Source organism: Rhincodon typus, chromosome 26 (genome assembly GCF_021869965.1).
Source record: "Rhincodon typus isolate 14 chromosome 26, sRhiTyp1.1, whole genome shotgun sequence".
Taxonomy (NCBI): Eukaryota; Metazoa; Chordata; class Chondrichthyes; order Orectolobiformes; family Rhincodontidae; genus Rhincodon; species Rhincodon typus.
The window spans coordinates 18,669,411-18,682,701 of NC_063357.1; the positions used below are offsets into that span (position 1 = coordinate 18,669,411).

Sequence of the window (13,291 nt, forward strand, 5' to 3'; positions counted from 1 at the left end):
TATCCTTTTCCTCTAACCAAGTTCTTCTGATAGATAGTGAGGCAGTTACTCCAACATGTAATTTTCTATAAACAGTCAAATTAGCAGCTGAGGAATATTATTATAGCTGCAGAGACTCAGTATCTGAACAATACAGTCAGCAGTGTTTTTGTTTTCTTAATTGAAAATAAATTACTTGAACCAGTTCTATATGTATATGTAGTGAAATAATAGGCTAGTCATCCTGAGTGCTGTGTCATCTGTCAATTATTTTTCCACTGATTTGTATGGTTTTCATTTAGTACTTAATGTTCTCACTTGGCAAATTAAGCATAGAGGTGACGATACAGCTTCAAACCTCTAGCCACTGCTTGCGATGGACTGATTAAAGCACTTGAACAAGTTTTCACCGTCTCAAGCCCCCAGTGGTGTGGGAGTGCACAATGCTCTATTTTCTTTGCTAAATGTTAGACTTCTCCCACAGTTGAAATAGCCATTGTACATTGATGGATAATGTGCAGAGATTTGCTATCATATGGAATACCGGTTGTACCCGAGATAAACCAGTGGCTTGCTATTAGGATGATTGTGTATTGAAATGCGAATGTTTATTTTTGTTATGATTTGACGTGTATAGGTCTGCTCTTATTTTGTCCATATACATGTAGGCTTCTGTCTCTCTGTCTGTCTGCCTGCCTCTGTCTCTGTCTCTGTCTCTGTCATTGTTTGCCATTTCAGGTTGTTTCCGATATCTGCCTATATCCACAGGCCAAGCATGTCAGGGCTCCACCAATGTCTGTTTTCTTTCTTTCAGTTTTTCTTCTTCTTTCCTCTCTCTCAAAGTAGTGCAATCCTTCTTTAATGGCACTGCAGAGATCAGGAACTATGCTGTTGGATGAGGAACAAGGAGTAGGAAACTAGTTTTGCTATCTGGACCATTTTTACTTATTTTCCCCATCTGGCCTAAAGAGCTTAGTTGCTGAGGTGTGAATGTTTTAATTTGATTGTTCTCCAGTATTTCACCCAAATGGCTGTCAACGGTGTGTGAGCTTTTTTTTTTAAACTCATTTGTGGGATGTGGGTGTCGCTGGCTGGCCAGCATTTGTTGCCCATCCCTGGTTGCCCTTGAGAAGGTGGTGGTGAGCAGCCTTTTTGAACTGCTGCAGTCCTCCTGCTGTGGGTTGACCCACAATGCTATTAGGGAGGGAATCCCAGGTTTTTGACCCAGCGACAGTGAAGGAACGGCGATATGTTTCCAAGTCAGGATGGTGAGTGACTTGGAGAGGAACTTGGAGGTGATGGTGTTCCCATATATCTGCTGCCCTTGTCCTTCTAGATGGAAGTGGTCGTGGGTTTGGAACATGCTGTCTGAGGATTTTTGGTGAATTTCTGTAGTACACACTGTTGCTACTGAGCGTCGGTGGTGGAGGGAGTGGATGCTTATGGATGCAGTGCCAATCAAGTGGGCTGCTTTGTCCTGGATGGTGTCAGGCTTCTTGAGTGTGGTTGGGGCTACACTCGTCCAGGCAAGTGGGGAGTATTCCATTGCACTCCTGATTTGTGCCTTGTAGATGGTGGACAAGCTTTGAGGAGTCAGGAGATGAGTTACTTGCCGCTGTATTCCCAGCTTCTGGCCTGCTCTTGTAGCCACTCTGTTAATGTGGTGAGTCCAGTTGAGTTTCTGGTCAATGGTAACCCCCAGGATGTTGATAGTGGGGGATTCAGCGATGATAACACCATTGAATGTCAAGGGGCGGTGGTTAGATGGTCTCTTATTGGTGATGGTCATAGCCTGGCATTTGTGTGGCACGAATGTCACTTGCTACTTGTCAGCCCAAGCCTGGATATTGTCCAGATCTTGTTGCATGTGAACATGGACTGCTTCAGTATCTGAAGAGTCGCGAATGGTGCTGAACATTGTGCAGTCATCGGCGAACAACCCCAATTCTGACCTTATGATGGAGGGAAGGTCACTGCTGAAGCAGCTGAAGATGGTTGGGCCTATGACACTACCCTGAGGAACTCCTGCAAAGATGTCCTGGAGCTGGGATGATTGACCTCCCACAACCACGACCATCTTTCTATATGTCAAGTATGACTCCAATCATCGGAGCATTTGCCCCCTGATACCCATTGATTCCAGTTTTGCCAGGGCTCCATGGTGCTATACTTGGTCGAATGCAGCCTTGATGTCAAGGCCCGTCACTTTTCACCTCACTTCTGGAATTCAGCTGTCTTGTCCATGTTTGAACCAAGGCTGTAATGAGATCAGGAGCTGAGTGTCCCTGGCAGAACCCAAACTGGGCATCGCTGAGCAGGTTACTTCTGAGCAGTTGCTGCTTGATAGCACTGTTGATGACACCTTCCATCACTTTACTGATGATTGAGAGGAAACTGATGGGGCGGTAATTGGCCGGGTTGGATTTGTCCTGCTTTTTGTGTACAGGACATACTTGGGCAATTTTCCACATTGTTGGGCAGATACCAGTGTTGTAACTGTACTGGAACAGCTTGGCTAGGGGAGTGGCAAGTTCTGGACCACAAGTCTTCAGTCCTATTGCCGGAATGTTGTCGGGGCCTGTAGCCTTTGCAGTATCCAGTGTCTCCAACCGTTTCTTGATATTACGTGGAGTGAATCGAATTGGCTGAATACTGGTATCTGTAATGCTGGGGACCACTGGAGGAGGCTGAGTTGGATCATCCACTCAGCACTTCTGGCTGAAGATTGCTGCGAATGCTTCAGCCTTATCTTTTGCACTGATGTGCTGGGCTCTTCCGTCATTGAGGATGGGGATATTTGTGGAGCCTCCTCCTCCTGTGAGTCGTTTAATTGTCCACCACCATTCACGACTGGATGTGGCAGGACTGCAGATCTTAGATCTGATCCGTGGGTTGTGAACTCACTTAGCTCTGTCTATCACTTGCTGTTTTCGCTGTTTGGCATGCAAGTAGCCCTGTTTGGTGGCTTCACTAGTTTGAGATCTCCTCTTCAGGTATGCCTGGTGCTGCTCCTGGCATGCCCTCCTGCACTCTCCATTGAACCAGGGTTGATCCCCTGGCTAGATGGTAATGGTTGAGTGGGGGATATGCCAGCCCATGAGGTTACAGATTGTGCTGGACTACAATTCTGCTGCTGTTGATGGCCTACACCGCCTCCTGGATGACCAGTCTTGAGTTGCTAGATCTGTGCGAAGTCTGTTCCATTTAGCACAGTGATAGTGCCACACAACACGATGGAGGTTGTTCTCGGTGTGAAGGTGGGACTTTGTCTCCACAAGGACTGTGCGATGGTCACTCTTATCGATACTATCATGGACGGACAGATGCAACTGCAGCTGGTAGATTAGTAAGGATGAGGCCAAGTATGTTTTTCCCTCTTGTTGGTTCCCTCACCACTTGCCGCAGACCTAGTCTAGCAGTTATGTCCTATAGGACCCGACCAGCTCGATCAGTAGTACTGCTGCTGAGCCACTCTTGGTGGTGGTCATTGAAATCCCCCACCCAGAGTATATTTTGTGCCCTTGCCATCCTTGGTGCTTTCTCCAAGTGTTGCTCAACATTGATGAGGATTAATCAGCTGAGGGAGGACGGTATGTGGTAATCAGCAGGAGTTTTCCTTGCCCATGTTTAACTTGAAGCCATGAGACTTCATGGGGTCTGGAGTCAATGTTGAGGACTCCCTCCCGACAGTATACCACTGTGCTGCTCCCTTTGCTGGGTCTGTCCTGCCGGTGAGACAGGACATATCCAGGGATGGTGATGGTGGTATCTGGGACATTGTTTGTAAGGTATGATTCTGTGAGTATGACTATGTCAGGCTGTTGCTTGACTAATCTGTGAGACAGCTCTCCCAATTTTGGCATTAACCCCCAAATGTTAGTGAGGAGGACTTTGCAGGGTCGACAGGGCTGTTTCTGCCATTGTCTTTTCTGGTGCCTAGGTCGATGCCAGGTGATCCACCCAGTTCTATTTCTTTGAGTCTTTGTAGCGATTGGTACAACTGAATGGCTTGCTAGGCCATTTCAAAGGGCAGTTGAGAATCAACCACATTGCTGTGGATCTGGAGTCACATGTAGGCCAGACCAGGTGAGGGTGGCAGATTTCCTCCCCTGAAGGGCATTAGTGAACCAGATGGGTTTTTCCGATAATCGGCAATGATTTCATGGACATCATTAGATTCTTAATTCCAGATGTTTATTGAATTCAAATTCCACCATCTGCCATGGCGGGATTCGAACCCATGTCCCCAGAACGTTATCTGGCTCCCTGGGTTAACAGTCCAGCAACAATACTATGCCATCGCCTACCCCAAATATACGAACAGATCAACGGGACACCCGTGGGATCACCTATTTCCGGACTAACAGCCGAAGCAGTGATGCAGAGACTTGAAAGTACAGCTCTTCCGCTAATCCACCCAAAACTATGGATACGCTACGTGGACGACACCTTGTCATCATTAAATGGACCAAACTGGAGGAGACTCACGAACTAATAAACAACACCCTCACCGGAATCAGATTCACCAGAGAAGAGGAGAAAAACAAACCGCTCCCATTCCTGCTCGTCATGGTAGAGCGCAGGGCAAATGGGGAATTCCTAACAAAGGTACACAGGAAAGCCACACACACTGACCAAGTACTGAATTTCAACAGCAACTATTGTAACACGCGCAAACGAAGTTGCGTGAGAACATTATTTAAACGGGCAACAACACACAGCAGCAGCACAGAGCTATGCTGAGAAGAAGAAGAAGAGCACCTCTTCCAGGTATTCAAAGACAATGGATACCCGAAAAATTGGGTCCGAAGATGCCTATTACACGAAGACATCAGGAAGATACTACACGCCCCAACACACTCATCACGATACCTTTACATAAGGAACACATCTGAACTGACCACAAGACTCCTATGACCGCTGAGCATCAGAGTAGCACACAAACCCAAATCAACCCTATGACAACTGCCCACTTGAACCAAAGACCCACTACCCACTATGGACAGGACCAATGTCATATACAAGATTCCCTGCAGAGATTATGACAAACATCACATTGGACAAACAAGGAGGAAATTAACAACAAGGGTACATGAACATCACTTGGCTACAAAAAGACAGGGCCAACACTCGCTCATCTCTATCCACGTGGATAAGGAGAACCACCAATTTGTCTGAGACAACACCAATATCCTGGGACAAGCAAAGCAGAGACAAGCACGGGAGTTCCTAGAAGCCTGGTACTCCATGAAGAAAGCCATCAACAAAATAGAACTCGACCCCATATACACTCCACTGCGAAGGAAAACCGAAAGTGAGGTAATCCAGCTCAACGGACTCCAGAGTTCAAATAACAGGCGGGAAGACACAACAGAGCTTCATTGGAGGCTGCACTGATTATGTTCCCCAGCAGGATAATGAAACGTCTGCGGAAAAACAATGAATCAGCTCGGTGAGCCAACCAACCACAATGTCCACAACCCGAGCTACAAATCTACTCCAAAACCGTAGTACAGCAAAACAATTTGCAGACCAATTTATCTCCGTGAATCCAATACTTCAGTCAAAGTCATAACAATCTAAGTTAAAGTATGAAAAATATTATTAAAAATACAAATGTTTTTGGAAAAAAAAACTGCATTGTTAAAGTAGTACTCCAACAAAAGTGGCCCTGATACTGGCCTTGGGAATGGTTAGAATTGGTGGCATGCTAGAGTTCAAATTTAGTGGTATCCTGTTTGTGATGGTCCTGCATCTCCTACTACATTTGTGCACTTTTAACACAACAGCATGCATATTCTATCAGTCTCAATGAATCACTCTGAAATAGTTGTCAATGGAGCTAAAACTGTGCACCTGCAATGCAGTTTGAATATCAGTTTTAGGAAACGAGCATGCTAGCTGCTCATATCTTGGCCTGCAATAAGCCATGCTCACTTCTGCTCTTTTCTCCTTGATATCCAACAACTTCCACTTCTTATCGCCCTTGACATAGCGTGCAACAACACCCCAGGTTATTTCTGTAGCCTCCTCTTGGGGCCTGTTCTCTGGTCATGTCATTTAGCCCCCTTGTATAATCCTGCCCTTCACCATGGGGCAGAGCCTTCAGGTAGCACAGTCTGATCCCCTGAAAGTCTCCCCTAAGCCCCACAGCTCACCTGCCTCCTCTTCACTTTTCAAAACCTATTTATTCTGTTAGTTTTTAATCATCTCTCCCAATCACCCACAAAGATTCTGCATCCATTGAGTTACTCTTCCAATGCATTTTAAAATGGTGTCTTACATTAAAGCAGTTTAAAAAAATACAAGTTCAAGTTGAAGCTGTTTTACCACCGCAGAAGTGTGGTGAGCACTGCCTGCTTACGCTCACCACCATTCCTGCTAAATTTTTCAAAGTACTCCACCCAGAGAAATTACCAGTTTTTGCCCACTGCCTGGTTTGTACTGCTGTTGCATCAGTTTTAAACTGGGATGAGTCCAAAGGATCTGGGTGAGGGTGGGAAATTTGTGAGGGAGCCCATGGGTAGGAATTGAACTGTTAAATGTCAGAACGCTGACTTTTTCTGACAATGCTATATACAATAATTCATTTCAGCGTCAGCAGCCTCATTTAGCTCTGACAAGATTGCACTGGACTGCGTCATCGTGCTCAGTGGTAGCCAATTCCTGTGAGCCTGAGTATGAATGAGAGCCAGAGAATATGTGTTTGCTTATCAAAACAGAGCTGCTTGTGCAGGCATGCAGGAATAAATTCTGTGGAAGGGGGCTCTGTTGTCAAAATATATTCTCTTCGGGATGTCTAATTGCAGCTAGTAAAACCCGCACAGTTTTTCTACAGTGTAGCAGCCTGTGACTCTCCTCACTGATCATGGAGGATTCTGGAGATGTGAGCCGGAGAATGGTATACTACTTACTGCGGAGGTTGGTAGATGATAAGGAATAAAAATATGAAGTGTTAGTCTGCCTATTGCCTAATGAGTGACGTTTTAATCCTTGCAGGAGAAAGTGTGCCTATTACTGTCAGTTTTAAATTTACCAGAAAGTAGGGCTGAGGCCTCAGTATATTGGATCACTGCAGCACTCTTGTACCAAAGGTGCAGTTCCTCCTAATCAATCACTGATCAGTAATTTTTGTTTTAAAATTCTGTGGAGGAGGGCTTTCTTGTCAAAATTATATTTTCTTCGGAATGTCTAACTGCAGCCAGTAGAATCTGCACAATCTTTCTCCACTCTTCTCCCAAAAGCTTAAACCTCCTGTCAGAGGACGGTTAGTGGGATCTTGTTCAAATGACTGTACTTCATGTGGGAACCCAGACAGGAAGTGTTAATTGGCTGTTCAACTGCAGAAGGCATAATTTCTGTCAGATATTCCTCTCAATATGATCCTTGCCGTGCATGCACCTTCCAACCAAGGTCAATAAATAGCAATTGGGTGTGGGTACCTTCATTGATTTATTTTTCCTAATGAGTTAATTATGACACCTTTACTGCGATCTTGATTGAGACCATATAACTTACCACCGAGCAGTTATTGTGGCTGGCCCTTTTCTGTTTTGCAGTACCATATTAGATGAGTAAGTTAGCTACATTGCTGTAAAGTCATAAATCAGTGTCTTACTTCCAAGTTGCAGCTTCGTTTTTTTTTAACTTGATCCATTAGTATTGTCTTTCCAAGGAGTCACCCCTCAGAAAAAACACTTTTGAGTATAATGCTGAAAGATGTGGAAAACAGTCTTGTGGAACCCGTGATTGGGTTCAGCCATGTTGCACCACCAGTTGAATAACACTGTTGAGTCATTGTCTCATCACTTGCATTAAGAGTGGTAGTGATGATCTTGCTGAGGACTATTGCAGATGCACACCTCAGCATAAATCTGTACTGTATCTTCGGAAGAGAAAATATTCATTACAGTTTTAATATTTGCACAACTACATTAAGTCTTACAAGAAAATCCTGTTAGAGCTGACAACTTGTTAAAGTTTTGAAATTGTTTATTAACCAAAATGTTAACATATAAAATTTCCTTTTGCTGCAGTTTGTTTCGACATTTTGTAGAACAACTGTTTGCATAATGTTGCAAGAATTTTTTTGTATTGAAATTAAGATCTCAAGTTAAATTTGTAGTACTGGAAAATCCAGCCAATCTAATTGTATGTATATGGGCAAGATAAAGTTTAATACATTGTCACTTATTTGAGGATTATCCCACTATTGACTTGTTGCTACCTAGACTTTTATATTCTTTATTTTTCAAATGACCCTTTTTCCTTGCAATTTAAGTTATGGTCTCAGCCACAGTAGCCAAACAGTGGCAACCAGCCACCAGCAAACTGTTCAGTTCTTGAAAATTGCTTCTTACCTCCACAGGCCAAGCATGTCAGGATTGCACTTGATGAGGCAAGGAAGAGACAGAAAGAAGTTTGAGTTACAGAGGGATTTCACGGTAGCCTCACCAGCTGAGTTTGTAACTCGATTTGGAGGCAATAAAGTTATTGAAAAGGTAAGCAAATACCTTTTTGTTTCTAGCAGGGAGAGGGTGGCCTGGCTTTTATCCTATGGAAACACCAGAGTTGCCTGACCAATAACAAGTAACAGCTCGGAGTATCCCTCATGCTCTTCAAAGTTAACTGAGTCATATGAAACACAGCAGTTGTGAATGGTGTTCTGTGCACTAGAGGATGGTATATGTTGGTTGGTAATTGAGCCACTGCAGCTCTTTATCTATGTTAAAGACCTAGACTTGGGTGTACAAAACATCATTTCAGAAGTTGCAGATGCTACAGAACTTGTAAATATTGTGAACTGTGAGGAAGGTTGTGGTAGACTTCAGGGGAACATTGACAGGACGATGAAATGTGGCAGATAAAATTTAATTAAGAAAAATAAAGTGTGTTGTACCAATAAGGAGAGATGATACAAAATAAAGAATAAAATCCTAAAGGAAGAGGTGCAGGAATGGAAAGACCCAGGGATCGATGTAATTGAATTTTTGAAAGTGAGGGCAACAAAAGTGGTTAATTTATGATCCTGAACTTCTCTAGTAGAGAACAAAGAACAAAGAAAATTACAGCACAGGAACAGGCCCTTCGGCCCTCCAAGCCTGCGCCGATCCAGATCCTCTATCTAAACCTGTCACCTATTTTCCAAGGATCTGTATCCCTCTGCTCCCTGCCCATTCATGTATCGTCTAAATACATCTTAAATGACGCTATCGTGCTCCCTCTACCACCTCCGCTGGCAACACGTTCCAGGCACCCACCACCCTCTGCGTAAAGAACTTTCCACGCATATCTCCCTTAAACTTTTCCCCTCTCACCTTGAAATCGTAATTGAGTCCCCCACTCTGGGGGGGAAAAAGCTTCTAGCTATCCACCCTGTCTATACCTCTCATGATTTTGTAGACCTCAATCAGGTCCCCCCCAACCTCTGTTTTTCTAATGTAAATAATCCTAATCTACTCAACCTCTCTTCATAGCTAGCGCCCTCCATACCAGGCAACATCCTGGTGAACCTCCTCTGCACCCTCTCCAAGGCATCCACATCCTTTTGGTAATGTGGCGACCAGAACTGTACGCAGTATTCCAAATGTGGTCGAACCAAAGTCCTATACAACTGTAACATGACCTGCCAATTCTTGTACTCAATACCCCGTCTGATGAATGAAAGCATGCTGTATGCCTTCTTGACCACTCTATCGACCTGCGTTGCCACCTTCAGAGTACAATGGACCTGAACACCTAGATCGCTCTGTGCATCAATATTCTCCAAGGCTTTTCCATTTACCGTGTAGTTCGCTTTTGAATTGGATCTTCCAAAATGCATCACCTCGCATTTGCCTGGATTGAACTCCATCTGCCATTTCTCCGCCCACCTCTCCAATCTATCTATATTCTGCTGCATTCTCCGACAGTCCCCTTCACTATCTGCTACTCCACCAATCTTAGTGTCATCTGCAAACTTGCTAATCAGACCATCTATACCTTCCTCCAGATCATTTATGTATATCACAAACAACAGTAGCCCCAACACGGATCTCTGTGGAACACCACTGGTCACAGTTCTCCATTTTGAGAAACTCCCTTCCGCTACAACTCTGTCTCTTGTTGCCCAGCCAGTTCTCTATCCATCTAGCTAGTACACCCTAGACCCCATGTGACTTCACTTTCTCCATCAGCCTACAATGGGGAACCTTATCAAAAGCCTTACTGAAGTCCATGTATATGACAGCCCTTTCCTCATCTATCAACTTTGTCACTTCCTCAAAGAATTCTATCAAGTTGGTAAGACATGACCTTCCCTGCACACAACCATGCTGCCTATCACTAATAAGCCCATTTTCTTCCAAATGTATTTAGATCCTATCCCTCAGTATCTTCTCCAGCAGCTTCACCACCACTGACGTCAGGCTCACCGGTCTATAATTACCTGGATTATCCTTGCTACCCTTCTTAAACAAGGGGACAACATTAGCAATTCTCCAGTCCTCCGGGACCTCACCCGTGCTCAAGGATGCTGCAAGGATATCAGTTAAGGCCCCAGCTATTTCCTCTCTCGCTTCCCTCAGTAACCATCCGGACCTGGGGAGTTGTCCACCCTAATGCCTTTTAGAATACCCAACACTTCCCCCCTCCTTATGCCGACTGGACGTAGAGTAATCAAACACCTATCCCTAATCTCAGCATCCGTCATGTTCCTTTCCTCGGTGAATACTGACGCAAAGTACTCATTAAGAATCTCAATCATTTTCTCTGACTCCTCGCATAACTTCCCTCCTTTGTCCTTGAGTGGGCCAACCCTTGCTGTAGTTACCCTCTTACTCCTTATGTACGAATAAAAGGCTTTGGGATTTTCCTTAACCCTGTTTGCTAAAGATATTTCATGACCCTTTTTAGCCCTCTTAATTCCTCGTTTCAGATTGGTCCTACTTTCCCGATATTCTTCCAAAGCTTCGTCTGTTATCAGTCGCCTAGACCTTATGTATGCTTCCTTTTTCCTCTTTGCTAGTCTCACAATTTCACCTGTCATCCATGGTTCCCTAATCTTGCCCTTTCTATCCCTCATTTTCACAGGGACATGTCTGTCCTGCACTCTAATCAACCTCTCTTTAAAAGCCTCCCACATGTTAAGTGTGGATTTACCCTCAAACAGCTGCTCCCATCCACATTCCTCTGCTCCTGTCGAATCTTGCTATAGTTGGCCTTCCCCACTTTAGCTCTCTTCCTATAGGACCACTCTCGTCTTTGTCCATGAGTATTCTAGAGGCATTAAGTACAAGCATAAGATTGTTACGTTAAGCCTTCACAAAACTTTCAGTTGGTATCCATTGGATAATTGTGTCCTGTTCTGGATACCATGCTTTAGAAAAGATGTAAGGGCTATGTAGAGTGTCCAGAAAAGATGTGCAAGAATGATTCTGAGTGGATAGACTGAAGAATTCCAAGTCCAAGAGAAGAGAAGCTTCAGAGGAAATTTGATAAAGGTGTTCAAAAGTTGTAGGCAGTCTACAAAGTAGGAAGAGAGAAACTACTCGCATTGGCAGAAGAAGGAGACACATTTTTAAGGTGAGAGGAGAGACATTTAAAAAAGATATGAGATGCAAATTATTACACAGGGTTATTCTTGTGTGCAATGAACTTCCAGAGGAAGTGGTGGATGTGGGTACAGTCACAACATTTAAAAACATTTAACATTGGATAAGTACATGAATAGGAGAGGTTTGGAGGGATCTGGGCCAGGCAGGTGGGACTGGTTTAGTTTGGGATTATGTTCGGTATGGACTGGTTGGACCGAAGAGTCTGTTTCCATGCTGTATGACTCTATGACTCTACAAGAGTTGAGAACCAGAGGATATAGATATAAAGTGATTGGTGAAAGAGTTAAAAGCAGTATGCAGTGGATGGTTATGATCTAGAATGCACTGCTTAGGATGTGGAGGCTGATTGCTCTCAAAAGGGAATCGGATAATTATCTTAAGAGAAACAATTTGCCAGGCCATAGGGAAAGGGCTGGAAGTAGAACTAGCTAAATTGTCAAAGGGCCTCTCGTGTTGTAACCATTTTGTGATTCTATTCTTTGCTGTAGTTACCCATCTATTATGTTAAATAGACTAGTGGGAAAGAATCAATGTCCATTTTGAACAAACAATATTTTAAAGATAAATTTTTTTAGATATGGTGAAATAAAAATGTTTGTGTGATGCCTTTACAATGATTTAAGGGCCCATGGAATGCAAAAATCTGTTTAACCCATCAAATCCGTTCTTTTTCATGTACCAAGTATAAGTTGTTTTTTTTTTTGTTCCGAGAGAAAGTGTTTGTTCACCAATAAAATCTTAAGCATTCAGAATGATTGTAGATGATATCCAACCTGTAGATTTATACCTGTATAATATTCATTTAGTTCATATTTTGATCAAATAACGTGCTGGCGTTTGTCCAAAAGGTACTGATTGCCAATAATGGGATTGCAGCAGTGAAGTGTATGAGGTCTATACGACGCTGGTCTTATGAGATGTTCAGGAATGAGCGTGCAATACGATTTGTCGTTATGGTAACTCCGGAAGACTTGAAAGCTAATGCAGGTCAGTTATCTGCAACAACAAAATCAATTTCTATGATATCTTTAACACAGTGAAATGTCCCATAATACTTCACAGGAACAATATTAGACAGGAATATTTGACACCGAGGCCACCCACCCAGAGATGGGTTAGTCGGGAGATTTTAACAGTTGCCTTAAATGTAATGGGGAGTATTTTAAGGATGGAATTCTAGAAACTAGTGCCTAAACAGATAGATGAGGAGAAGTTTCTTCTAAAGGTTGTGAATCTGTGAAATTCTTTACCATAGCGGGCTGTGAAGGCTGGACCATTAAAACTGTTCAATGCTGTGATATAGAGCTATTTTAATCTGCAAAGGATTCGAGAGTTATAGGAAAAGGTTGAAAAGTGGAGTTGAGGATTATTAGATTAGCCATAATCTCTTTGAATGGAGAAGCAAACTCAATGAACTGAATGGCCTACTTCTGCTCCTTTGTCTTTGGCCTCGTGGAAGAAGGCTTGGCCTCCTTTGGCGGAGTGCAGAAGATCAGAAGAAGCCAGAAATGGAGAAGCAAAACAGTCTCAAAGGATTGGACAGTTGGAGGACTTTACAGAGATATAAATAGGTACAGGAGGAATTTGAAAACCTGGGTGATAATTTTAAAATGGAATTGTTGCTGCACCTGGAGCTAATGTGGGTCAGGAAGCAAAGACAAGGATGATAGCAAGCAGAACTTGGTGCGAGTTCAGATATTTGCAGCAGAATTTTGCAT

The 13,291-nt window shown here is 43.6% G+C and overlaps 1 protein-coding gene across 3 annotated transcripts in view; it reads left to right on the forward strand.

Annotated features, from left to right (window-relative positions):
• Nucleotides 1-13,291, forward strand: part of acaca (acetyl-CoA carboxylase alpha) — a 269,320-nt gene that overhangs the window by 15,011 nt on the left and 241,018 nt on the right. For all 3 annotated transcript variants that reach the window (XM_048612563.1, XM_048612564.1, XM_048612565.1), the window contains exons 3-4: nt 8,348-8,480; nt 12,422-12,560. In XM_048612563.1, coding sequence (XP_048468520.1) covers nt 8,348-8,480; nt 12,422-12,560 — 272 coding nt within the window. The remainder of the gene's footprint in view (nt 1-8,347; nt 8,481-12,421; nt 12,561-13,291) is intronic.